The sequence below is a fragment of the Orbicella faveolata genome, unplaced genomic scaffold, assembly GCF_042242905.1.
Source record: "Orbicella faveolata isolate gen_17 unplaced genomic scaffold, um_ofav_v1 contig_4, whole genome shotgun sequence".
NCBI classification, from domain to species: domain Eukaryota; kingdom Metazoa; phylum Cnidaria; class Anthozoa; order Scleractinia; family Merulinidae; genus Orbicella; species Orbicella faveolata.
This window is the reverse complement of record NW_028301569.1, coordinates 289,197-314,015: the sequence shown is the minus strand read 5'-3', so window position 1 is coordinate 314,015 and position 24,819 is coordinate 289,197. Positions and strand designations below refer to the sequence as shown.

Sequence of the window (24,819 nt, the reverse complement as noted above, 5' to 3'; positions counted from 1 at the left end):
AAAAAAAAAAAAAAAAAAAAAAAAAAATGACAAAAAAGCGACAATTTACAGTATATTTAGCTATATTTACAGTTTAACTTCCACCTTTGCTCTGCTAGTTTCTATTTCTATTTTATTTTTAAGGATAGCCAAGAAAGCGTCTAAGAAATAATCTTCCTCATTTTTTGAAGCGGTGTAAATATAATATTTTGCAATTATTGTACAGAGGTTTAAACCGAGACACAGAGGCACGGTGTCTGTGATGCCGTAAAGTATTTGTGCTTCAGAGAGCGTGATTACAGTATTGTTTTTTCTGTACCACCAATCAGTAAACTCTGTCCAAAACAGCTGGACGTTGGGGCAAGTTACGAAGAGATGTGTAATTGTTTGCTTTTCAGCACATAAATGACAGCGGTCGTGCTCTTTAATACCGAATTTATGTAATGCAGCATTGGTGGGTAAAATATGGTGTACAATCTTGAACTGAAACATCGAGAGTTGAATATCTTTAGTGGCCTTGAAAGGCATCATGTACGTTTGATAAATTTGCTGGTCGTTCAAATTAGCTCTTTTCAGTCTTTTTTCGGCGGTGGCAGAAACGAACCTCTTTTCAACAAGGTAGTTAGTAGCAAGTTTGCAAGAGAGCTTCTCAAGGGGAATTCTATCCATGTTTGTAGGTTCCTTCGAATGCGGCTGTAATTTGCCTTTCAAAGTTTTAATCCAGTTAGATGGAATTGCTTGGCATAAACCGTAATAGGTTAGAAAGTTAGTTTTAAGGGCAAAGTGAGAGCAGAAATCTCGGTAAGATGTAAATGTGTCACCGTTGAAGATATCTCTAATTTTTTCTACACCCGCTTCATGCCATTCTTTGTAGTACACTGAGTAGTTACCAATCCTGATGAATCTATTGTTCCAAAGAATTTCATCAAGTATTTCCTCTTCTGAGGACGGAGTAAACAAATTGATTGACTGCCAAGCCAACAAGGCTTTCTCGTAAAATTTGAGAGGAATTCTTACATTGAGATTTTTGAGATCAAAATTGCACTTAAGGAGAAATTTGCCACCACATTTTTCTAACATGGTAACAGGGATATGCGTCCAGCTCGCGGAAGGGTAACCGTTATCAAGTCTTCGGATCCAGGTCGCTTTGAGAGCGTTGTTTATTGCATCAAAATCAGGCATTCCAAGACCTCCTTTTGCTCTCGGTCCAATCATTGTGGTTTGCTTTATCTTTGGGGTTTTCTTGCGCCATACGAATTGGGATATAACTTTATTAACATTTTGAATGAAATTAGATGTAACAGGGAGGACAGCGGTGTTATAAATAAGTTTGGAAAGGGCTAGTGCTTTTAGGATGACAATACGGCCATGTAGAGTTAAGTTCCTAGGGTACCACAGGTTAAGTAGGGAAGTCATTGAAGACAATTTCTGTTCAAAGTTCTTTTGAAAGGCAGCCTCTTCATCATAGGAGAAGTGTATACCGAGCGCAAGTATGGGATCTTTTGGCCATGTTATGTCTAGAGGTTCCTCCAAGTTGTTTTTGTTTGCGCCCAGCCACATGCCCTCTGTTTTACTTTTGTTTACTTCGAGACCTGAGCAGTTTTGAAAGGCATTGAACAGTTGGAATAAATTTTGGGCAGATATACTATCGGAAACAAAAACAGTGGTATCGTCTGCGTATTGTGAAATTTTGAATTCTTTTCCGTAAATATTGATTCCTTGGATACCTGCATTAGACCTTATTGCGTTAGCGAGAATTTCGGCGCAGAGCACAAACAGGGAGCCAGAAAGTGGGCACCCTTGGCGAACACCTCTTTGTAGATTAAAGAAAGCGGAGGCGTAACCATTATTTGTTACACAGCTTGAACAGTCAGCGTAAAAGGTTCGAATCCACTGTTGTAACTGAGGGCCGAAATTTAAAGCCTCCAAGGTCTTAAAAAGGAAGTTCCAGTCAACGGTGTCGAAGGCTTTTTTAAAGTCAATAAAAATCGCCATGCCGGGAATGTTTTCCAGCTCAGTTATCTTCATGATGTCATTGATGAGTCTAATATTCTGTCCTATGTAGCGGCCCTTGACATAGCCAGTTTGGTCTTCATTTATTAATTTGGGAAGGACTTTAGCGATTCTGTGAGCTATTGATTTTGTTGCTATTTTATAATCAACATTAAGTAACGTTAATGGTCTCCAATTTTCTAAATACAGCCGGTTCTTTCGTTTTTTTGGTATGACCTTTATTATATCTTGTCTTTGAGTGATATTTAGTTTTCCTAATTTATGGGCGTAATTAAAACTTTCTACCATTTCTTCGCCGAGTAGATGCCAGAAGTGCAAATAAAACTCAACCGAGAGGCCATCACTGCCTGGGCATTTGTTTTTGGCACACTGTTTGAGGACATTGAAACACTCGCTTTTAGATAAAAGCTGTTCAAGCTCATGCAGGTCGTGCTCTTCTAACTTAACCAGGTTAGGGTCTTGTAGGAAGGCATTATGTGTGTCACTATTGCAGGGGACCTTTGCATACAAATTTTCATAAAATGCTCTTTGCATTTCTAAAATCTCATTTTCACAGGTAGTTTCCCTTTCTTCGTCCGTTTTAAGTCTAGTTATATGTGTTTTTGTGAACCTCCTTTTTTCGAGATTTAAAAAGTATTTGGTGTTTTTCTCCCCTTGTTCATGCCAACGTATTCTACTTCTAATCATTGCTCCTTCCGTTTTATATTCAGCAATCTGGTTGAGTTGGGCTCTTAATTGGTAAAGCTTCGCAATGTTTTCTTTTGATCTATTTGATTGCAGTAAGGTCATCATGTCGTCAATTTCTTTTTGAAGGTCGCGTTCCTTATTTCTTTTTATTCTATTTTTCCTTTTTGAATATTGGACGCAAAATCCTCTTATCTCCATTTTGAGCATGTCCCAGTACAGGCCTTTGTCAGCGAGATAGCTGTGTTTATTTTTGTATTCGGGTATTTTGCTTTTGAGCTCATTAATGAAGTTTGCGTCTTTTAACAACGAGTTGTTAATTTTCCAAAACCCGGGTCCCCGTTTAGCATATTCTTTGGATTGTAAAGTAAAAGCGATAGCGCTGTGATCGGATATTGTGGGGTTGATGATGTTTATATCAATGGCAGACGGCAATTCTTTCGAAACAAGCCAGTAATCCAAACGACATTGCACTTTCAAGGAATTATCGCGCCATGTGTATTGTTTTTTGTTGGGATGTTGATCTCTCCAAATGTCTTGAAGTTTGAATCGTCCGACTAAGCCTTCAATCTCATCAATGACTTTTTGTTTCTTTTGAACTGGAGCTCCACCTGTTTTATCTATAGGTGCTAATGAGCAATTCAAGTCGCCTCCCAAGATGATTTGTGAATCTGCATACGGTAAAAGAATGTTGTCAAGGTTACGAAAAAACGCTGTCTGAGCGGTAATGTCATTTGGCGCGTAAATATTGCTTAGCAAGAAGGACGATTCAAACATGTTGGTTTTTAGCAACAGATACCGACCTTTCTTGTCAGCGATGGCGCTTTCGATTTCAAAATCTAAATTTGGCTTGAACAATACCATCACACCTTTTGAATGCGTGGTACCGTGGCTATAATAAATTTTCCCTCCCCATTCAGCTTTCCATATTTCTTCGACACTTTTGGATGAATAGGTTTCTTGTAAAAAAGCGACGTCGAATTTTTGGTTATGAAGCCATCTGAACACCCGCCGCCTCTTTCTAGCTTGGTTTAAACCTCTTACATTCAAAGAACAAAAGGAGAGTCTAAAAGGAACAGTCATGGGTTTTTTGCAGCACAGATTCTATGTGATTCATTGAGAAAGATGCTAAATAGCGATTTTGAACTGTCAACAAACACGGCAAACACACTAGAAACAATGAAATAAAATGCGAAATTAAAGTTAAACTATATAAACGGGGTGACTCGAACGTGGGGACTAAACATAACATGAAGAGAGCACATGCTGCTCGGTATTTAACTAGACCTCTGTAGGCAAACATTAGCGAGATCTACAAACTAACCTTTAAACTGGGCTTAGCTGAGCAAGGAACCTAGAGAAACAAGAGAAGAGAAAAAAAATATATATCTTACGTTAGCTCCGTTGGAAGGACTATAGCGATTCGGTTGGAGTGTATACTTGTCCATTGATGTACAGTTTGTCGAAGATGAGTTTTGCGTCTTGACCTCTCTTCTTTGCGTCTTTAAGAATCGGGACAAGTGCTTTTCTCTTGTCGACGATTTCTTTCGGGAAATCGCATGCCACAGCGAAATAAGTTCCTTTAAGATATTTTGCCCGAGATAAGACAAACTCCTTGTCTTTGTAAAAGGAAAATTTTGCAATAAGTGGTCTAGGTTTTTCATCTGAGGAATTAGCTGGTTTTCCGACGCGGTGAACGCGCTCCAAATAGATCTCGCTTGCATCTTCTTTGCTTATTTTGAGGTTTTCCTCAATGAACTTTCTCAAGATTTTTTCAGATTTTTCTGCCGATTCATTCTTTTGCTCAGGTAGATTGAAGAAATTGAGATTATTTCGCCGACTGTGACTTTCAAGCTTGATGGCTCGTTGCTTTTCTTCGTTAGCTTGTTTTGTTAATGAGATCACACTTTTGTTTAGCTCGTTGATGGCAAGTTCTTGAGTAGCCAGCTTTTTTTGTAGCCCTTCAATTGAAGTATGGGCAAAACTCAGGCTATCTTCTAGCTCCTTGTTCTTTTTCTCCAGGTTTTCTTGTTTTTGTTTGAGTACTTCCATTTCTCCGATGCAGGTTAAGGCCTTGTCAGGTTTGCTGTTAATCTCGGCGAATGATTCCGCCATGTTTGTACAGCCGTGGCAATATTCTATCTCGCTGTCCTCATTATCAGTTTGCGAACCTTTACTTCGTTTTCTTCTTTTGCGAGTGGAGCTTTCCTTGGTTGCTTGTTGTTCATCTGCCATTTTCTCAGCTCTCGGGCTCCCTAGGAGGATTACATTTGCTTTGAAGGCGGAGCGCTTCAGAAGACGTCCGACCTCGCCGAAAGCTAGACCCAGTGTCACCCCAGCTGGTTTAAGGATTGGAAGATTTTGTATGAGCTCCCCATGATTCTTTTAAGGGCACAACATTCTATACATTTAAGAATTTAGATTTTAGAGCCTTATTGTGTACCCACCTCATCAGATGAAATTACAGCAAAGACACCTTGATTCTTGCCTTCCTTCTTCTTGTGCACCTTTGTTAGGAATAATTGTGGCATGGTCTTTAACAGAACAGCACCTGATGGTGGAGGAAAAGAGAATATGTACACAATTAACCCTGTCCTGTTAACTTCAAATAGACTGGGCTGAGCTGATGGTTGGATCAGAGATATTGGTAAATCTGTAAACATAAAAGAAAACGCCAACATGACAGTACTTATATCATTACGGCAGACAAAGTTACTTTGGAAGAAACCTCTTCAAAGTTTGTTTGCATACCAGTGATTTCATCCTTCCGCTATGAAAATTGCTGTGAGATGAACTCCTGTAACTTCTCATGCTGGGTTTTCCATGCCGTCAGTAACACCTCTACACCATTGCACTTCATGTTCTTTTCGAAATTAAGTATCCTTAACAATTCTTCCTCAAGCTGAAATCCACAAGATTAGCCACGATCAGAATCTAATTGCACCATTCTTCAACCAAGTATTTCACGCATGTAAGAGTTAAATGTCAAGTATGTGTAGCCTTCCCCTGCTAAATCATTGAAGTCACAAGGTCTAGTACAGACAACGTTCATTTACTGTTTGTAGCAGGCGCAAAACAACCATTTCTGTGCAATTTAGCAATTATTTAAGTGCCTCATTGCCATTACTAAGTATGTGATATTTTGCTAGTGTATCTCTCATCCTTGTTCGTACATCAATCTTAGTTATAAAGCTTCTCCGGGCTGAAAATTCTGCTTCCCTGAGTTCTTTTATCACTTCTTCATCAGGCTGTCCACCGCTTGCCTCTGGCTGTTCCTCATTTACTTCTGGTTGAGCATTAGGCGCTTCGCCATCTTGCTCCTCTCGTTGATCACAGTTGTAGCAGATGTCCTAATTGCTTGCAAACTCGGCAACGAATCTTTGGACAATTTCTCCTTGTGTGTCCAAGCTCACTGCCTTCAATGCACACGGGCTGCTGATTGTTGTGAATGATACGGCACCATTCCCCACTGATACGCAAGGAATATGGAATGGAAGGTTTATCCAAGATCATCTCGACTAAACGGTTGCCATTTTCCAATCCAGCCAGTTCATGGTCTACCTTCTATTTTAGACGAATCACTTCACTTTTCAACTCGCCGTTTTCGTCTAACGCAGATTTGACTTCTTCATCTTCCTCATAGGAACGGAGACCAATTATGCTTACATTTAAAAACTTGCCATGAGGTGTGGAGCAATCAATATGATATTCCTCGATGTCGAAGCCATTATTCATAAGTACTTCCGCATCACCTCTTGACTCCAGCTCCAAAAGGTATACACCATCTCCCAGATCTTGAAACACAACAATTGAATCTTGGATTTCGTTCTGGATTCCAGCCTTAACGTCTCCAAGACCGATTCGATCGGGTGTTCAAAACGTCACGCTTCTTCCCTTTCGGTCCGCCATGTTGGCGTTCCGAAAGTGAAAACGATCAAACTTCAATAGCTATAGATCACAACGACTTTTCCGCAAAATATTATAACAGCTGAACAAAAAAAAAACCTCTTAGCAAACACTATATGGTATTCTAAGAACTCGAATGCCTAGAATAGGCAAGGATTCCACACAGAGCAAAGAGAGCACGCGGACGAGAACCGGTACGTTCCCTGTGGTGTGGTCGTAAACGTAACAAACAAGTCAAAAGTTGCTCAATTCCTTGGACTCTCCTTTAAGTCTCTTGGAAGAAGGGCGTTTAATTGCTGTTGTGTTGAAATTGCAATTACATCTCGGCTACCTCACCAAGAAATTCCAAAGCCAGCTAAAACTTCAAATCACAAAAGCGCAATTGTCCAATGGTCAGTCATCAAAGCCACATTCAAGAGATTACCTCTAGTGTGGTGCTCAGTGTTGCAGCACTGTAATCAAACAAGAAAATGTTCCAATATGCTGTCAACTTGCTGGAAAAATAAAAGCATTTTGAAAACAGAAGGATCAATGATAGGGAGGCGTATGGAAATTTTCTCTGAAGAGTCCAGTTCAAAAATGGGTCCAAAAGTCTACAACACGGCGTATTCTCAGGTGGTCACCCAGCCAGGTACTGACGCCGCCCAACAGGACTTGACTTCGGTGATCGGACGAAAACCGGTACGTTCCCTGTGGTGTGGTCGTAGACCAAAGAAACAAGTCAAAAGTCGCTCAATTGCTTGGACTCTCCTTTAAGTCCCTTGGAAGAAGGGCGTTTAATTGCTGTTGTGATGAAATTGTAATTACATCTCGGCTACCTCACCAAGAAATTCCAAAGCCAGCTAAAACTTCAAATCACAAAAGGGCAATTCTCCAATGGTCAGTCATCAAAGCCACATTCAAGAGATTACCTCTAGTGTGGTGGTCAGTGATGCAGAACTGTAATCAAACAAGAAAATGTTCTAATATGCTGTCAACTTGCTGGAAAAATAATAATAATAAAAAAATTAAAAACAGAGGGGTCAATGATGTGGAGGCGTAGGGAAATCTTCTCTGAAGAGTCCAGTCCAAAAATGGTTCCAGAAGTCTACAACATGGTGTATTCCCAGGGGGTCACCCAGCTAACTACTGACGCCTTCCAACAGGACATGACTTCGGTGATCGGACGATAACCGGTTTTTTTTCTAAAAAGGCTCTAAGAGCTTTTTCATTTACAATGCTCTAGTTAATTCATCAACTTATTAAATATCCTCGTTTTTACAATAGTGTCATTAAAATAAATGAGATTCTTCAACCTTCCTCAGTGTTCTCATTTGGGTTCACGTTAATTTACATCATATGTTAATACATAATAGTTTTATCACAATGTAAATATGAGTGTCATTTTCTACTTTTGCAAAAGCTTCTCCTAAACACCAATGATGCGGGAAATAATATTGTGTGTGTCTTGACTTATATAACTTGTATTGGAAACGCAGATGCGATCTCACCATAGCTTTAAACAACGTTTGGGGCGCGTATGTCAAGTTCTTTGTTCGGTAGTTGACAGCGGATTTATAGATAGCCCAGCGGGCCAATGTTATTGTCCAGTTAACAAAATCTAGTGCTCTCGGTGTTAAAGGGTTATCGTTCGTTTTCACTTTTCCAAATAACTTTACTTCTGTGGTGAACGTCAGTTTTCGATCAGTGATTTTATCCACATATGTCTGTATCTGGTTCCAGAAATTATGGATTACTATCCATAATGGGCAATGGAGTATGGCGTGCTCTAAGGTGTCGGTAGCACCACATCGGTGACAATACGGTGTGGCATACACCCCGATCCTGTTTAAAGACAAGGTGGTGGTGAGAACTCTGTGGGTGATCTTCCAGTTTAGATCACCGTGTTTGTTGTTGATTAGCGGTGGATATAAAGCTTTCCATTGTTTAGCGTAAGCAGCGTTCTGATTAAAGTTTCTGCTTCCAATGGTCTACAGCAGGGATAACAGGCCTCTCGGCTTGCAGCAAGCGTGTGTAAAAGTGACGCGTCCTGCACAGTGAAATAGCGATGGGCGTTTGTCCAGGGCTTGAGTTCACAATACCAAAAGAAGGTTTCAAGGTAGGCGGCGGCCATACTGAGGCAGTACAAATCTTTTGGGACCATTCTGGGGGAAGAGCGACAAATAGCTCTCTCAGTTCTTCTGTTGTTCTAGATAAGGTGCGCGGATTTTTGTCTGAATAGAACAGGGGCTTATTAAGGATGTCAGTGACGGACTCAGCGGATCCGGTCCGCTCGCGGTAATCCTTATGTCGGTGCCAAGCCGTTAGCAGTTCCTTTTGAAAACTGGGTATGTCTCGATCGATACGCTGCAACGAATAGTCCAGTGCGAGGGACATCTTTCCAAGACGAAGATTGGAGATACGAAGAAAGTATGAAGTGAAATGTTTCCAGTGTGCTTTTTCCTCTGAAAGAAGTCTCCTTAAGGTGTTCAGGCGTAAACTTCCGATAACTGTTTCTAGAAGTTCATTCACTGGAGAGCTGCAGTAACAAACATTAAATAGCAGATAGAGCAAGACAAGGCATTTTACCACTGCCGCCATATTGACGATTCCTAGTTAAAGTAATTTTCATTGCTATCATACATGAAATGCCATTCTCTTAAAAGGCACATTTCATGCTGGCATATAAAACGTAATTTACGAGACCCGCATATACGCGCATTTTAGCACGCTTATATATTGGTCCTTGTAAGACGCGTCTGTTTGGGCATTTATTTCGCATATCCCCGTGCTTGAATTTACGCAAATGTGTGGCCCTTTAAAAATGCGAATATACGCGATCTAAATGGTCGTATATATGAGCTTAAAGCCCATACGTAACGTATGTAAACAAGTATACGCCGCAGAAAAACCCACGTATACCCTGTCGTAATTTTGAAACGAATGGCCAACCATATCCAAATATCAGATATGTTATGTCGCGTGCAAATTCCATGAAGAGTTGTGGCAGCAAAATTTCCAGGGTTTGGATTTCCACCGAATTTATCCAACCTTACGTTTCAGATGCAATTATAGTCACCACCGATGATGTTATCAAACTCCTCGGATATGAAACCATCCAAACTAGAAAAGAAAATTCGTCGATGGCTGTCCGTTTGAGGCGCGTAAATGTTTATGATGTTCAAGGTGTGATAATCAAGTTCCAGAACAATATTTAAAATGCGACCTTCATTGTCACTTCGTGTTGGACTCAGAGTACACTCAAGGCGTGAATGAATAAGGATAGCAACACCTCTCGCAGTATTTGTGCCCTGATTAAAAATAACATCACCGATCCACTCGCGTTTGATTTGCATTTCCATGTCAACAGTCCAATGAGTTTCTTGAAGTAGAATTATATCTAGTCTGTTTCGAAGAAAATAGGAAAAAGCCATTTTCCGTCGATCAGGGAAGCGAAGCCCCTTTAACAGTTAAAATAATTGTCATGAGTAAAGAGAGGAAGATGGTTATAAAGTCCCGGTCCATTGTTCGTTATGAAAAAAAGAAAACTAACTTGCAGGCGACTTATGATCGGTAGCCGTGCCAGTCTTTTTCTCCTTTCTTCTTGCATTAGAAAGGTTTGGCGGAGGATGAATTCTCTGACGACGAACGGAGACGCTAGCCTTGCCGTCAGAATCAGTGTCAGTTGTGTGTTGTCGTTTTAATCCTTGTGCTTTCCTCATGGTCCATTTTCTCAGTGTAATTTTCTTAGCAGATTGACTTTCATTTACTTGATTATTATTCGTACGAGTAGCCTTCTCTAAGTCTTCTTCATACTCACTTGGCACCCCTCGCTGTGCATCGTGCTGTACAACAGCTGCGGCGCCATCTCGTTCAGCGCTGGGCTCGTCTTGATCATTCTCTTCCCTCTGATCACAATTACACGACATATGTCCTAGCTGCTTACACACTCTGCAGCGAATCATCGGGCACTTTTTCCTAGTATGCCCAAGTTCCTTGCATTCCAGACACACGGGTTGCTGATTATTGTGAATGGTCTTGCACCACTTACCTCCAATACGCATAGAATACGGCAAAGATGGTTTGTCATACACCAGTTTAACAAGGCGATTGCCGTTTTCCATACCGGCCAAATCGTGGTCGGCTTTATATTTGAGACGGATCACGTCGCTTTTCAATACTCCATACTCCATTAAAGCAAATGTAACTTAATCGTCATGTACATAGGAGCGAAGGCCCAAGATACTGACATTCAAAAACTTTCCATGAGGAGGAGAGCAATCAATATGAAACTCGTCGATGCCGAACCCGTTGCTTACAAGAAGCTCTCCATCAGCTTTGGTTTCCAGCTCCAACAAATATACGTTATCTCCAAGATCTTGAAAGACTTTCATCGTATCGTTGATTTCCTTTTCAATCCCAGCTTTAAGATCTTCGAGACCAATTGGCTCATTGGCTAATTTTCATTGTCAAAAAACGGACAGACACAGGAATTTATAATTTATGCAACGCGTCAACAAGTGAGAGCAGACAATTTCACAATTTGCTATTGTAAAAAACAAATTGACGCCAGTTTTTCACGCATCTGTCCTGTTACTGACAATGAATTTCATCATAACATTGTCAACTTTTTTCAACTCTACATGATTCTGGAAAGGTTCTTATTATAATTATATATAATATAACTTAGTCATTATTTTTTTTCATAAATCACCTGGCAGCACTTCACTTGCCATTAGCAACTGCTAGTGTTACCTGTTTGTCTCGCAACTCATTGATGAGCTCCTTGTCTGTTTCATAAGCGGCTTTAACAGACTCTAAGGTGTTTTTCGATGGCTATGACGAAACCAGAGTAATGATAAATATGAGTTCCAAACAGATTCAATATAAATACCAGTTGGGAACTGAAACCACTGAGCTACAGACAGAGCTTAATCATCACACATTAGGTACTTGATATGTAACTCTTCATGCCATGGACATATGCGACTAGGCATGTGTGGAGAGAATATGAAGAAGATCTGATCGATTATAGACCACTTGAACTGAAAAACACCTTACCATTGGTTTGAGATGTTTGGTTTGTTTCTTCTGCACCTAAGAAGTACAAGTAGACACTGGTTTTATCGTTCATCGAAATTTGCTTGTTCTCTCTTCTGTGTAACTGCTAAGTTAATTCAAATTCTTCAAGATTATAGTTTACCCTACTCTATTTTATAATGGTTTGAGCTTGATAATTTATTCAGAAGCAACTCTGTAATTGTGTAAGCGTCAACAAACAAGTTGAGATTTCATTGTTTTGTACCAGACATTTGATTGGCTGGATATGAAAATATTGGAATCTATTGTTTCACTTCTGCCATCTGATTGGTTTTCATTGTCTGGGTGGCCCCAGTTTCAGAAAATGCACTGTAAATGTTTCCCCGTGTTATATTTTAGGAGAAGATACAGATAGTATTCTTACAAAAGGGATACCTTTTCTATCAAAACAGTATACAAAAGGGTAAGGGGTTGAAACTCAGGGCTCAGCCTCCCCATATGGAACTTTGTAGAGTAACATGTAAAAATGCACACACAATAGTTGGACTTACAGTTGAGCTTTCCTCTGAGTCTTCAGGCTGGCAAAATGAATGAAAATAATAATTTGTTAATGCTTTAGGCTGTTAAGATATAGATTTTATAATTGATAAAATTCAGAATAAAACCATAGTGCCTGCATTTTGGCCATTTTGGGCATAAAATCTTTGGTTAACCCCCCGCCCCCCCCCCCCCCCCAAAAAAAAAAAACATGGAAAGGGGAAATCACAAGGTGCTACTTTGGCCTGGGAGCAATTTCAATTTGCTACAACCATGGTCCATAGTAAAAAATACGATCTTTAGATCAATTTATTATTCAATGAATCATCTTCAAGTCATCTTTAAGTCATCTTTAAGTCACCTGTTTAAACTTACACATTTACCTGGTTTAAACTCTGAACCTTGGTCTTCAAGAACAGTATTATCTTTTCTTTAGTTTTTACCAACTCTACATTAAATCAAAGCGAGTTGCAGAAGTCAATTTAGTCTTCCACCTGATTTTTTAGAGCAAGGGGAATAAGTACCATTTATTGGGTGGGTCTCCAAAGATGCCTACCTGTTGTAGGGTTCGTGTAGGAAGAAGAGAATTAGAGCAATTGTAAGAACTTTGATGTTTCATGTTGCTCTTTCCTGATAGTATTCCAAAGTGCCAAAACATGGAAATCAGTCCAAATAGTCTATAATTACTGAGTGATCAATTAATAAAACAACACAAGAAAACAAAGAGAGTGGCAAAAGTTAAAAAAAGTTTAAAAGGAGGTTGTCTGGCCAGGCGACTCAGTATGTTTCTCTTGTCAGCTGAGAGCAAAAGGAAACAGCTTCATGGGACTTGGTGTCACTGGGTGGCACTCAATAAAAGTTCGACTGTACATCATACATGCAATAATTATTCTGAGATGTTGCATTATATGATAAAATAATAAATTGTTATTAATTAAATTAATATAAATCTTCCAAACCTCTTTTTGTTCAATGATTTCTTTTTGTAACTTTGAAATTTCATTCACACTGCTCTGATATTTCTGCACAAGACATAAAATATCAATTTATTAATTATGAACCCTTTACTCCCCAAGAGTGCCAATTGGCACACAACGTCATAACTTAAGTTTGTGAATATTTGATAGATTTCTATAAAGTTTGGCCACAAAAATTGTCTTGTGAAGATCTGCTCATTGAAATCATAAAATTGTGACCCCCTCCTATCTAAGACTTGATTGACCACCCAAACAAGTTTTTAGTTCCCTTTTTGGGATGCCAATGGAATGCAAGACTTGTTTCATATTAAGCTATGCACTAAGAGCTGCTAAGTAAGCTATAGTTTAGGGGTATACCTAATAAAGTAGAAGTTAACACAGTTTTGAAGTTGTTCATTTTTGTAATTTAAAGCAATTTCTCTCAAAATGTCAACCTCCTCCATGGCTGCTGATGTCAATTCTTAAATAAGCTGATCAGTGACTTTCAAATGGTGTATTGTACACAGGCTGAGTGTCTTTATTTGTTGATGTTGGAAAAACTACCGTTCGCCTTGGGGGTAAAGGGTTTTAATAAAGCAGAAGTAGACAAAGTTCAAAAATATATTTAATCACCTTTTCCATTGTGTTCAAGGAAGTGGACAGTTTTTGGTTTTTTAATTGTTCTTCTTCATGTTTCTGCAAAACAATAATTAAAACCAATTAATTTTAGTACAGGAAGATAAAAAAAAAGGTGAAATTGACAATGTTGTAGGATGTTCAATTTATGTTACTTAGAAATCTTAAAAGTTACTTAGAGGCCAACAGGCTAATTATTACAAGAACACCAATAAAATAAGTTTTGCTCAATCATAATTATGGTTGTCTACTGTCAGAACACCCCAGCAAGAACAACTTGACCCTTTTTGGATACAACTACAAGAACTATACACTGTATTTGGAACCTGTACTAAGCAACTCGGACCACTCTTGGAGCTGAACCTAAACTCTTAGAGCTAAAATTTTCTTTTGTTTTCAATGTCCCATAAGCAACCACTTGACAGATAATAGAGGGTAAATTGGATAATAAGGTGTTGTAACCATATTGCATTCCTGGGTAGTACAAGAGAGGTAATTTCTGAATGGCAAGTACAGGATTTTTTCTCGAAATTGATTTTTTTTAAGGAATAAAACGTTTAAAAACACGGGTAAGTTTCTGCAGTTACTTTATGCTAACGAGGCAGAATTTTGACCCAATATGGTCTAACCTCTCTCGTAAGCGACCACCTAGGATTAACATTTTGGGTGGTCACTTATGGGAGTTTTGACTGTGTGTTTGAATGATAACATTTACAAACTCCCAGGGGGATGAACTTTGCTCTACTCAAAACAAGCATCCTTTACTTTAAAGCTGTGCCAAGCATGGACTATTCTCATATAAATAAATAAAAAATGCTACAACCTTTAAAGATCCATTTACCTGATGCAATACTTTGTCATCATTTTTTTCAGCTGATAATTTTTCCTGCCAGACATAATAAGGTTAAAATTATATCATGGCATTGTCTTGTTTTGTGTAATTTGCTTCAAAATAAAATGTCCCCTTGAAGAGTGGGCACCTGTGAAAATTACAACATCATACAGTAATGTGTGGAGCTATCTAATAATACATAGATCTAAAAGAAACCACAATAATTATCTTTCAATTTGGTACCTTCTCTATAGATGGCCTTGCTTTTGTTTCCAACCAGTTGTCGAGTTTTCCTGCAATCACGTCCTGATGTTGGACATTTTGAGGGTTGAGGCCTCTCAGAAAGTTAAATGTTGAGGAGGAAATGGTCCTCCTCTGTCTCTGCTTCGCAAAAGATGGAGGTAGGAGGTGTCCCTCCTCGTAGCTGTTACAAAGCTTCACTGCTTTTGAAAAAAGCGCACTTGGAAAAAGGGCTACCTTGAAGTAGTTTGTTAAAATGGAGTTACTCCCATCCTGCATAAAAAAGATGTAAGAATATTAATAAGCTGAAATGAAAGTAAAAATTATAATAAATATGCTTTAGTTTATTAACAAGCCTACTGCATAAGCTAATATAAAACTATTTCTAGAAAGGTTATGCCTAATTCCCTTCGTTTCTTAACCTACAAAGTCCACATTTATTTCTAATAAAAAGTTCAAAAGGTCACTGAAGGCTTAGACTCTTGACGAAACAGCAAAAGAATAACATTCACTCACCTTACAAACATGTTAGACACCATCGTCTTGTCTCACGTAAGTGAAAAACTCTTAAGCTTAACGTTTAATAAACAAGCTTACCTCACCGCAGCGAAACCCTTCTAAACTCCCGCTACCTTACCTCTTTCATAAGCTTATTAAATAAGACTTCAAATAAGGTTACTTAAGTACAATTCCAACCCAATCTTTTAAAACCAGAATACATTTGACAACCAATGTCAAGTAATACCGGCAGGTTTCTTTCACAGGTCACAGGTCACAGGTCACAATCAAAACACTCAGTAAAACTCGCGATGTAACAATTACCGAGATTCCCGAGAGGTTTATCGATGTTTCCATACAACAAACCCTAACCAAAAATGTTTTACTCTGTAATTTTAATGAAAAAATTTCTAGGTGTGGTATATGTACGAAGTGGGTTGAAATTTGGCTTTCAGACATGTAGTGTTAATATATTTTATCGTAATAAGATACTTCATTATGATAGCAAATTGAACTGTTTTATTTCTATCTTTTTTTTTAAATCTTTACAACGAATATGTACTAAACAGAAACAAGAGGGTCCCCTATACCTCGTCTGAAGACAATTTCACGCATAAGTAATTAGCCTTTTCACGCATCACAAAAAAATTCGAAAACAGCTTCACGTTCACAGAAAAAATCACTTTTCACATAAAAATGCAAAGGCTAAATCATGTGTCACATAAAAATACAAATTCTATCCACGTTTCGCAAAACATACAGAGCCCTCCATTTTGATGCATCGAAATGCCGTGACACATCGTGACAGACTAGATTCTAGGCCCTCCTGATTCACTGTCGCTGTGGTTAGTTCTCAGTCCTCCAGCCGCAAGCGCGTGGAATGGGCAGGTTTTACATCTAGTTTGCTGTACTTTACGAGCTTTAATGACTCTAAAATCTCCAAAAAAAAGTGAACAATTATTCCCGCAAAAGTCGTTGGTTCACAAATCACGCGTAAGTAAATGCATAATTCACGGATCAGTGTAAGCCTCTTTCGTTTTCATATTACATTGAAACGCTACAAACAATTTATGCTTTCAACAGAAATAAGTCTTGGCTTTCTTTGGCTCAATTTTTTTTTTATTTCCGTGTAACAACTGATTTCCCCTACGCGGTTTTTTTTTTCTTCAGAAAAAAAGCTGTTACAGGTACATTTGGGACGCACTTGTATGCATCTGTTTTTATGACGTTTTGGCATATTTTTAGTGACCTGTGACCTGTGACCTGTGAAAGAAACCTGCCGAAGTAATACGAGCAACGAACAAACAGCCGCCATCGTGAATGTTAAATTCATCTGCGGAATCTTGGTTCCTTCTTCAGCATCTTTCTCGAGCGAAAACAGTCAGGTTCGAATTATTCCGACAGGAGACTTAAGCTTATATGAATTCAAAATAAAATTATTTTGGCCTTTCCATTTATCGAGAAGTACGTATGCCAAGTCAGTTAGCGAGCGGCGCACAACGCCACTCGAAGAAAATGTCGCAGTTATTGAATAATTCCGATCACTCAATGGAATTTGACCACCCCGAAAACACTTCCGAAAGGGCCGAGACTCCTTGACGCCAGCAACTTGTAAGGATCAATAAAACCAACAACAATAACAATCTTTACCATACGAAAATAGAAGTTGTGTAAGCTTGGTGAGGACAAAATTACACAGCGAGACTCTGCAACGAGACAATTTCTTTTTCTCTTTAATTTCTCTTCAGGCATTACATTTAGCGTTAAGTACGGGACGACAGTCGAGTCACAACATTCCACCGTACATATCCCTAGAAGTCTTAAAAAAACTAAAGAACAGTCCCGGGAACAGTTGACATCCGCCACTTAGCTTAAGACTAAAAAAATTCTTCACCAACGAATACGCAATGGCAAGCTTATAAAAAAAGAACACCTGTTTTGATATCGATTATATGCTTATGTCTGTCTTTTTCATTGCTCCCATTGGAAGTTAGATCGCCTCACACGAGGAGTGACTTCGCCTTCAAGGGGTGACTTCGCCTGACTTTGCTCCATGCGGCGGATCCAGGCGAAGTCACTTCTCGTGCAGGCAAAGTCACCGCGCGTGTGGGAACCGAACCGGTGGGATGATCTAATTGGAGAAAACGAACCTCACTGCTGAACGAAGTCACTATTCTTCGTGAGGGGCCATCAAACCTTTCTGTTGGAACAAATTTTGGAAGCGATCTCGGTGTGCCCAACCCGTTTTATTTTATGAGAAGCATAATTCATGCCTAACTTTTTTACCTAGCGATAGAAAAGTAATTGCGCGCGGAGTCGGACTTATTAAAAAAGACATGCCACTGTGGATGGACATTTTGACAGTTCGAAGAATTCAAATACCCCTATTCACCCTCCATTATCTACAGGAAGCATTGCGTTTATTTCTAATTAAGCTAAGTGATATTAAGCTTATTTTCCTGCTCCGTTCTCCCACCCCGAGGTGTTGATAAAAAACAGTTGATAGTGCTCTAGTTCAGGGTTAATCTGAATAGCCAAAGTCTTATCAAATTTATTCCTAACGTCAACTATTAAAAGTGTTTTACGGCGAATAAAAAAATATTCTCGCCTTCCCTGAAACAGTGAGCTTCTTGGAGAAGTATACACGCATAGCTGTAGCGTTATCCTCAGTGAAGTTCTCCTCCTCGCCTTCTGCAAACTCTAACAGTACTCCTCGCATACTTTTCACGGTGGTCAAGAATGAGGGAGGCCATGTCCCTGTTTTCAAGACGGCACTATCTCCCTCCTTTTCCAATTTTTTTAAGTCTACCTGCGCGCCGCCTCTTTTTTTTGCTATTCTTCGCCATGCGGTCTTCAGGGTCTTCTCCGATTTGTGCCGCAAATTCTAAACTTTCTTCGTTCAGCACCTCCTCAAGCCTATCTACGAAATCACGGCTGTTGTTAAAGTCTTCTTCTGGGAAGTGGCTGGCAAACGGGTGTTTTTTTGAGACTTTTTTTATCCTTACCCAAATGATCAGGTTTTCTTCCACGGTGAACTAAAGAAAAAAGCCCTTTTTTCAGTACACGTAAACTTGAGTTATCTTTTCCTCGGCTCGTGAGCGGGCGGAATTCAACAAATCCTGCAATCTGATTGGGTCCTGGAGCGGGCGGAATTTTCCCATCCGGACCGCCACAGCAGGGCGGAAAAAGGCCGGGCGGTGAAACGGGCAGTCCGCGCTCTTGGTCAAGTCCAATGTGTGATGCGGAGAAAGACTGGCACGAGCGCTCCTTCCACGCTTCCTGTGAGATTAATGGCTGCCAAAAATCTCCTCCCGACGAACCGGAAATCAACTTTTCTTTCTTTATTTTTGAGCCACCAGTGGTGTATTTTCAAAATCCTTTTTGATGCTTTAGGTCCAAAAGTCAATACGTTTATGTCTGTTTCAATGAAGCTTAAGAGTCCCTGCCCATAAAAATGGAAAATAACTCGGCAACGGTCGAAAATTCGATTTCGCTCATATTTTCATGGTAGATAGGCAAGGGCATGAAAAAAACTACTGGATAGTTTTTTTGGCAAAATATCCTTTTATTTCAAAGAAATATGCAAATTACCAAATTCCGTTAAAATCGTCATTTGACGCACCATTTTATTAAACAAGTTTGAGAGCCTCGCATGCAAAACCACATCATTCTTCCGTCTTTAAAACACTCAAATATTTTTGTACAATGCTTAAATGTGTACTGGGTGGATTTTAGGGAATGTTGCGTTGTCATTTTGGGTGCAAAATAATTAAATTTCGAAGACATGTATTTCATTCAGTTAAAAGTACTTCGTGAAAATAATTAATTTTCACTATGTGCGAAACCTTCAAATGGATTAAGCTTCTGGTGGTTGAATCGCCGAAGGATGGTCTACAGATTCCTGTAAAAATTTCTTTGGGCAAATGATTGTGAGCGACGCGAGAGCTTTTCAAAGTACGTTAAAAATGCAAATATTTGACCATCCGTCGTCAAATTTCAATTTACGGGTTAGACATATATTTTAGCATGCGCCTCATGAATTGACCTATGTTAAGTTGAAATAGACACAGAGCTGATAATTTCGAAATGCTCTAACCTCATTTGCTGTGAAAGGCAGGTCCAAAGCCGATTTGACGTGTTTCTCTCACCATTCGTCGCACGTAAAGCACAAGTTTGCTTTTGTTTACATCACGTCCGATGTAAATCGCCAACTGTCAACTTATTTAATGGTCGAATACCATGAATCTGTGACCCTCTTTCGACACATATGACCATCACTGCATCTAAGTCAAAAACGGTTGAGTCATCTGTAGATAGTTGCTTGCTTTGCACTACACCAAAATATTACGTTTAATCATCATAGTTTGAATCCTCGCTTGCAGCGGTTCTTGTTCGTCACGCAATGCTGTCATCCCATTTTAGGGGGTAGGGGTAGGACAATTTCTATCCTAATACTAATCCTAAGGCTCCGTAAGGCTTGGAACCACTGGGAGCACACAATCGTGTTGAGTAGGAAGAGATTAAATTAAGAAATGAAAAGAATGAATAGTTTACCATTGCCCCTGTTGTTATCTTTTACTCGACCACCGCTACCTATATGCCCTGCGAAATACTGTAACGCTAAACTCATACCTAGGTCCTTTCCCCGGGGGAGGTACTTTGGGAATTTTTGGATGAGGATGTGCCGCTTGGACCCTGGAACCCTTAGCCTATACCAGAGCTAGTTCAGCTGAATTTTGCTACCCTATACTGGAGTAAACTCCCCAAATCCCCCCATCTATCGACACTGTTGAGGCTGATTTGGGTAAATTTAAACTTGCTGATTTGATTTTTTTATATTTTTGAGTGGCAATTCCTGGTTTCCTTAGTCTAGATAAAATCTTCAACCAACTAGTCAATTTTGTGAAAAATGATACCCTATTCTAGACCCAAACGCTCTGATTTATATACCCTATCCTAGAGTAAACTGCTTGAAAACCATACCCTTCACAGCGGCACATTCCTATATAGCCCATATATGGCAGTGTCCCCCCCCCCCCGGGGTCCTTTCGCTCTGTGTAATTATTTTTGGTTTACATGTAATACAGTGGACTACCCTCGGGGAAATGGGTGGTGACCGCTTGATGGGGCTAGCCGCTTAAATAGAGGTTGGTGTACCTTAAATATTTAATTTTTCACTATCGGGTTATAAATTTCTTGGTGAACATGGAGTCAATTCAAGACAATCATGATAGACGTGTGTTTGAATTATCACTCGTCATGCACCTTCAATTTCAGACTCTTATCTGCCATCGCCCTTTCCAAAATAAAGTTTTTGAATTTTAGGTGGCCGCTTAATAGGGGTAAAGACAATAATGAAACCCTTATCGGAACGACCAAATGGTGGCCGCGGAGGTAACCGGTCAATAGGTGTTTCATTTACAATATTTTACTGCCAATAAGTTTGGACTGTATTGACAACAGTCCTCTATTTTCTGTTACAAACATACCAATGCTCCACTAAGCAAACAAACTACGCCAAATAAAATAGCATGGCCAGGACTATTTACTCCCGTAATTACTAATTAAATTTAGTCTGTTTTTCTCACGAATTAGACTCGTTGTGATTTCCTATTTTGATTTCAGCTAGTTCTTGCTTCATTGATCTATAATTTGTTTATGACGATTTTTTTAAAATTCTAGTGAGTACAGCCACTACCTTTATCAGCTGTTGTCTGAAACATCAGAACGTACAACAAACGTGATTTGGACCGAGGCCACGTACACTATAGAATACGATTATTTAAGTATACACATATTATTACATATATGAACAAACAGATGAACAATGACTAAATTGTTTCACTTATGCTGTGAGTGCTCTATACAAAATAGATCAAAATGTGCAGCATATGCCGTGACAGCATTGCGTGACGAACAAATAACGGCTGTAAGATTGTGCTGCGCCGACACGCTTATCGGCAATGGTCAGCGATCGATCAAACGTAATATTTTGGCGCAGTGCAAAGCAAGCAGCTATCTACAAATGAATCAGCCGTTTTTTAGACAGATGCAGTGATATTCATATGCGCAGAAAGATGGTCACAGAGTCATGGTATTCGACCAATAATAGGTTGACCGCAAGCGATGTACATCGGACGTTCACCTTGTGTAAACAAAAGCAAACTTCTGCTTTGTGAACGACGAATGGTGAGAGATCGACTAGAAACACGTCAAATCGGCTTTGGACCTGCCTTTTACAAGAAATAAGGTTAGAACATTATCGAAATTATCAGCTCTGTGTCTATTTCAACTTATTATAGGTCAAGTCATGTGGCGCATGCTAAAATATATGTCTAACCTGTAAATTGAAATTTGACGGCGGATGGTCAAATATTTGCGTTTTTGACGTGCTTTGAAAAGCTCTCGCGTCGCTCACAATCATTTGCCCAAAGAAATTTTTACAGGAATCTGTAGACCATCCTTCTGCGAATCAACCACCAGAAGCTTAATCTATTTGAAGGTTTCGCACATGGTGAAAATTAATTATATTCACGAAGTACTTTTAAGTAAATGAAATACATGTCTTCGAAATTTAATTATTTTGCACCCAAAAAGACAACGCAACATTCCCTAAAATCAACCCAGTACACATTTAAACACTGCACAAACATATTTGAGTGTTTTAAAGACGGAAGAATGATGTGGTTTTGCATGCGAGGCTCTTAAACTTGCTTAATAAAATGGTGCGTCAAATGACGATTTTAACGGAATTTGGTAATTTGCATATTTCTTTGAAATAAAAGGATATTTTGCCAAAAAAACTATCCAGTAGTTTTTGTCATGCCTTAGCCTATCTACCATAAGAATATGAGCGAAATCGAATTTTCGACTCTTGCCGCGAAATTAAGAATTTGTCTGATTCTTACAGGCAGGCACTCTTAAGTAGTTTCGTCGTAGGCTGCCCAAATTTGAGTGAAGTAAGACAGTGTCGAATGCAGGTATATCCCGCTTATCATGACCAAGCCGTGATCCGCTTCTTCTTTTACGAGTACTCCACATTACTCCTCTCTAAATTTTATGTATGTTGAAGATCGATAGCTTTTACATAACATAGTAAAAAACCAGCTGGCTATATTTGGATATAGCAGCGTTTCAGAACTTCAAAGTTTCCCTACTCTTGCCACACGCTTGTTTGGATTTTGCCACAGAGACCGAAAAGTAATAAAATTTTGCGAGTTTGAGTTTCGCCTGAATTACAAGCAACACGTAATGTTTCATCAAGGCACAAAAGCTTTCGTCTGTAAATACTGCTCAGTTTTGTTTGTGTGAAAATCCAACAAATCACTGGTTGCCGATGAAAAAGAGCGCCCGCCGATGCATGTTTTGTAGCTATAAACATGACAAATTGGACTTCAATTCAACTCTTTCGTGTAAAAACGTACATCGAACTCAAACAATATCTCTGGCTTTAAATATGTATAAAGACTGACGAATGTTTGAGAACACATTAAAAGTTTTGCTTAAAATATGGGAAGACAACAGAAACAATCAGCACAGTTAAAGCCTGGCTAAACTAGAAAACATTGTTGCGGAGGCAAATGTTTCCCAGTTTAGCCGCGCGGGAAACATGTGTTGCGGAAACAAATTTTGCTGCTAGGAAACAAAAAATGTTTTTGCCTGAAGTCAAAAGCATTTTTTGTTTCCCGGACACAAATTTTGCGTCCGAAACATATGTTTCCCAGTTTAGCCACGGTGAAAACAATGTTGATTAGTTTCCAGTGTCGCTCGCTCATTAAAAAATGGTTCCCTAGCAACGGCGAACGTACTGACAACAATTAAAATGGCTGACTGCGAAGAAATTGAAGCAGGTCACGCTCAAAAAAAGGGAAGCACAATGTATGAGATTGCAGTTCTGCTCACTCGAAACTGGAACTCAAGGGAACGAAATGTCTCGTCCGCCGCTAGGAATCGCAAAGTTAGGGCTAGCCTTTCTGAGGGTGATATTGGAGATCGCAATCTTGTGTTCTTTTGGACGATCCTTGGACTTATCACCTCAACAATGCGATGAAAGGAGTTGACGTCCTTACGCCTATAATGTTTAAACGATGGAAGGTCTTCAGCCGCCAATTCTGTTACGATATCTGCATAGGACCCTCTCTCTGCTCTTCTTTTCAGCCAATCTCTATGGGCCATTCTTTCAGATTCCTTCCCCTTCGTCATCCAAACAAGCTATTATCATACACAATATTTCTTTGCCTTTTTGCCGCCGACGCCATCTTAAAAGGTCGAACGCCATGTTTACATTTACACGCATTGTGTGTAGCCCTGAGGACGAGAAAATGTAAACATCCTTCCCCAGACTTCTTCGGAAGTCAGTTTATCATTGCACGCATGCGTAACTCATTTGTTTTCCGAGACAATGTTTCCTCGCTTAGCCACTGGGGCAGCAAAACAATTTGTTTGTTTCCCGCTAATTTAGCCACCCCGGGAAACTTAAGAAGAAACAATGTTTCCGCAACAATGTTTCCTAGTTTAGCCAGGCCTTTACGGTAGCGCTTTCATTGATCAACCCGAATGACGATTCAATTTCGATTTTGTTGTTTGAGTTCTTAAAACTTCATGTCTATTTCATTTCCGCAGTATAAAATTTCGCTATGTTGAAGAAACACACATGATGTTAGTAGCCTTATAGCGTTGGCGATAATTGTTGCAGCATCTCAGCACAAAAGATGACGAAAATAATCTTTGTCAAGATGTTATATTGACAATTGAAAACACCGACTCGGACTTGAAAGTGCACGCGCTGCACTATGCAAATTTGCTACTTGTACGCGTCAGATTTATTTTCCTTTCAAAAGCTTCTGCAAACTCGCCAAACAAGCAGAAACAATAAGAAACTATCGAAACACATTTTGGTTATGACTAAACATTGTTCTGAGAAATAACTCGATACCAGAGTAGAGAGTTTTCTTGGATAAACTTTATTCTTAAGTCAAAAGCTTACACGTCCAACTAGCGCGAGCAGATCTTACTCATTCACAGCGCGAAATTTGAAGTCCTGTTTTCAACCCTGAAAAACTCACCTTTTCCCACTGGCTCAGAACAAAAAATGCACCAAAAGAAGTTGTTAATTCATGTAGAAGGGAGTCTCGTGGAATTTCTCTAGAAATCTAAGTTCGAGTGCAAGTAAGCGGAATCTGCTCGTCTTAGTAGACCCCAGTCTACTGCATCACACCTTTTTGCTCAGACCCGGCCACAGCGGACGGAATCCGTCAAGTTGATCTATTTTCGTGAACGAATTAGCGGTAGTCGTCATCTTTCGCCCTTTTTACACTTCCATAGACGATTAATCAATGCAAGTTTATCTCTATTCACCTTTAAATGGCAAGGAAAGTCACTGTAAGAAAATTCAATTGACTTTTTTGACGTTGTGAGAGTTTGTTTGGCTGTTTGTAGCTCGGCGCTGTAATGGCGCGTAATCCTCTGTCTCTCTCTGTACAATTTTAAGTAAAAAATGAGTCAATTTCAGTCGAGTTT

At 39.4% G+C, this 24,819-nt stretch overlaps 2 protein-coding genes and 3 pseudogenes across 2 annotated transcripts; all 5 read right to left on the bottom strand.

The window, feature by feature from the left end:
• Positions 1-4,069: 4,069 nt before the first annotated feature.
• Positions 4,070-5,009, bottom strand: LOC149100821 (uncharacterized). The gene has a single exon (XM_089276120.1). The coding sequence runs from the start codon at positions 4,909-4,911 to the stop codon at positions 4,090-4,092; it is 822 nt and encodes a 273-aa protein (XP_089132246.1). The 5' UTR covers positions 4,912-5,009; the 3' UTR covers positions 4,070-4,089.
• Positions 5,010-5,108: 99 nt separating this feature from the next.
• Positions 5,109-6,614, bottom strand: LOC149100820 (uncharacterized; annotated as a pseudogene).
• Positions 6,615-7,172: 558 nt separating this feature from the next.
• Positions 7,173-7,291, bottom strand: LOC149100819 (5S ribosomal RNA; annotated as a pseudogene).
• A 2,770-nt stretch (positions 7,292-10,061) lies between these two features.
• Positions 10,062-11,021, bottom strand: LOC149100818 (uncharacterized; annotated as a pseudogene).
• Positions 11,022-11,286: 265 nt separating this feature from the next.
• Positions 11,287-15,301, bottom strand: LOC149100817 (uncharacterized). The gene is made up of 7 exons (XM_089276297.1): positions 14,806-15,301; positions 13,728-13,790; positions 13,098-13,160; positions 12,522-12,584; positions 12,153-12,179; positions 11,623-11,658; positions 11,287-11,397 (listed from the first exon to the last, which is right to left on the bottom strand). The coding sequence occupies exons 1-7, from the start codon at positions 15,079-15,081 to the stop codon at positions 11,287-11,289; spliced, it is 639 nt and encodes a 212-aa protein (XP_089132423.1). The 5' UTR covers positions 15,082-15,301.
• Between the last annotated feature and the right edge of the window lie 9,518 nt (positions 15,302-24,819).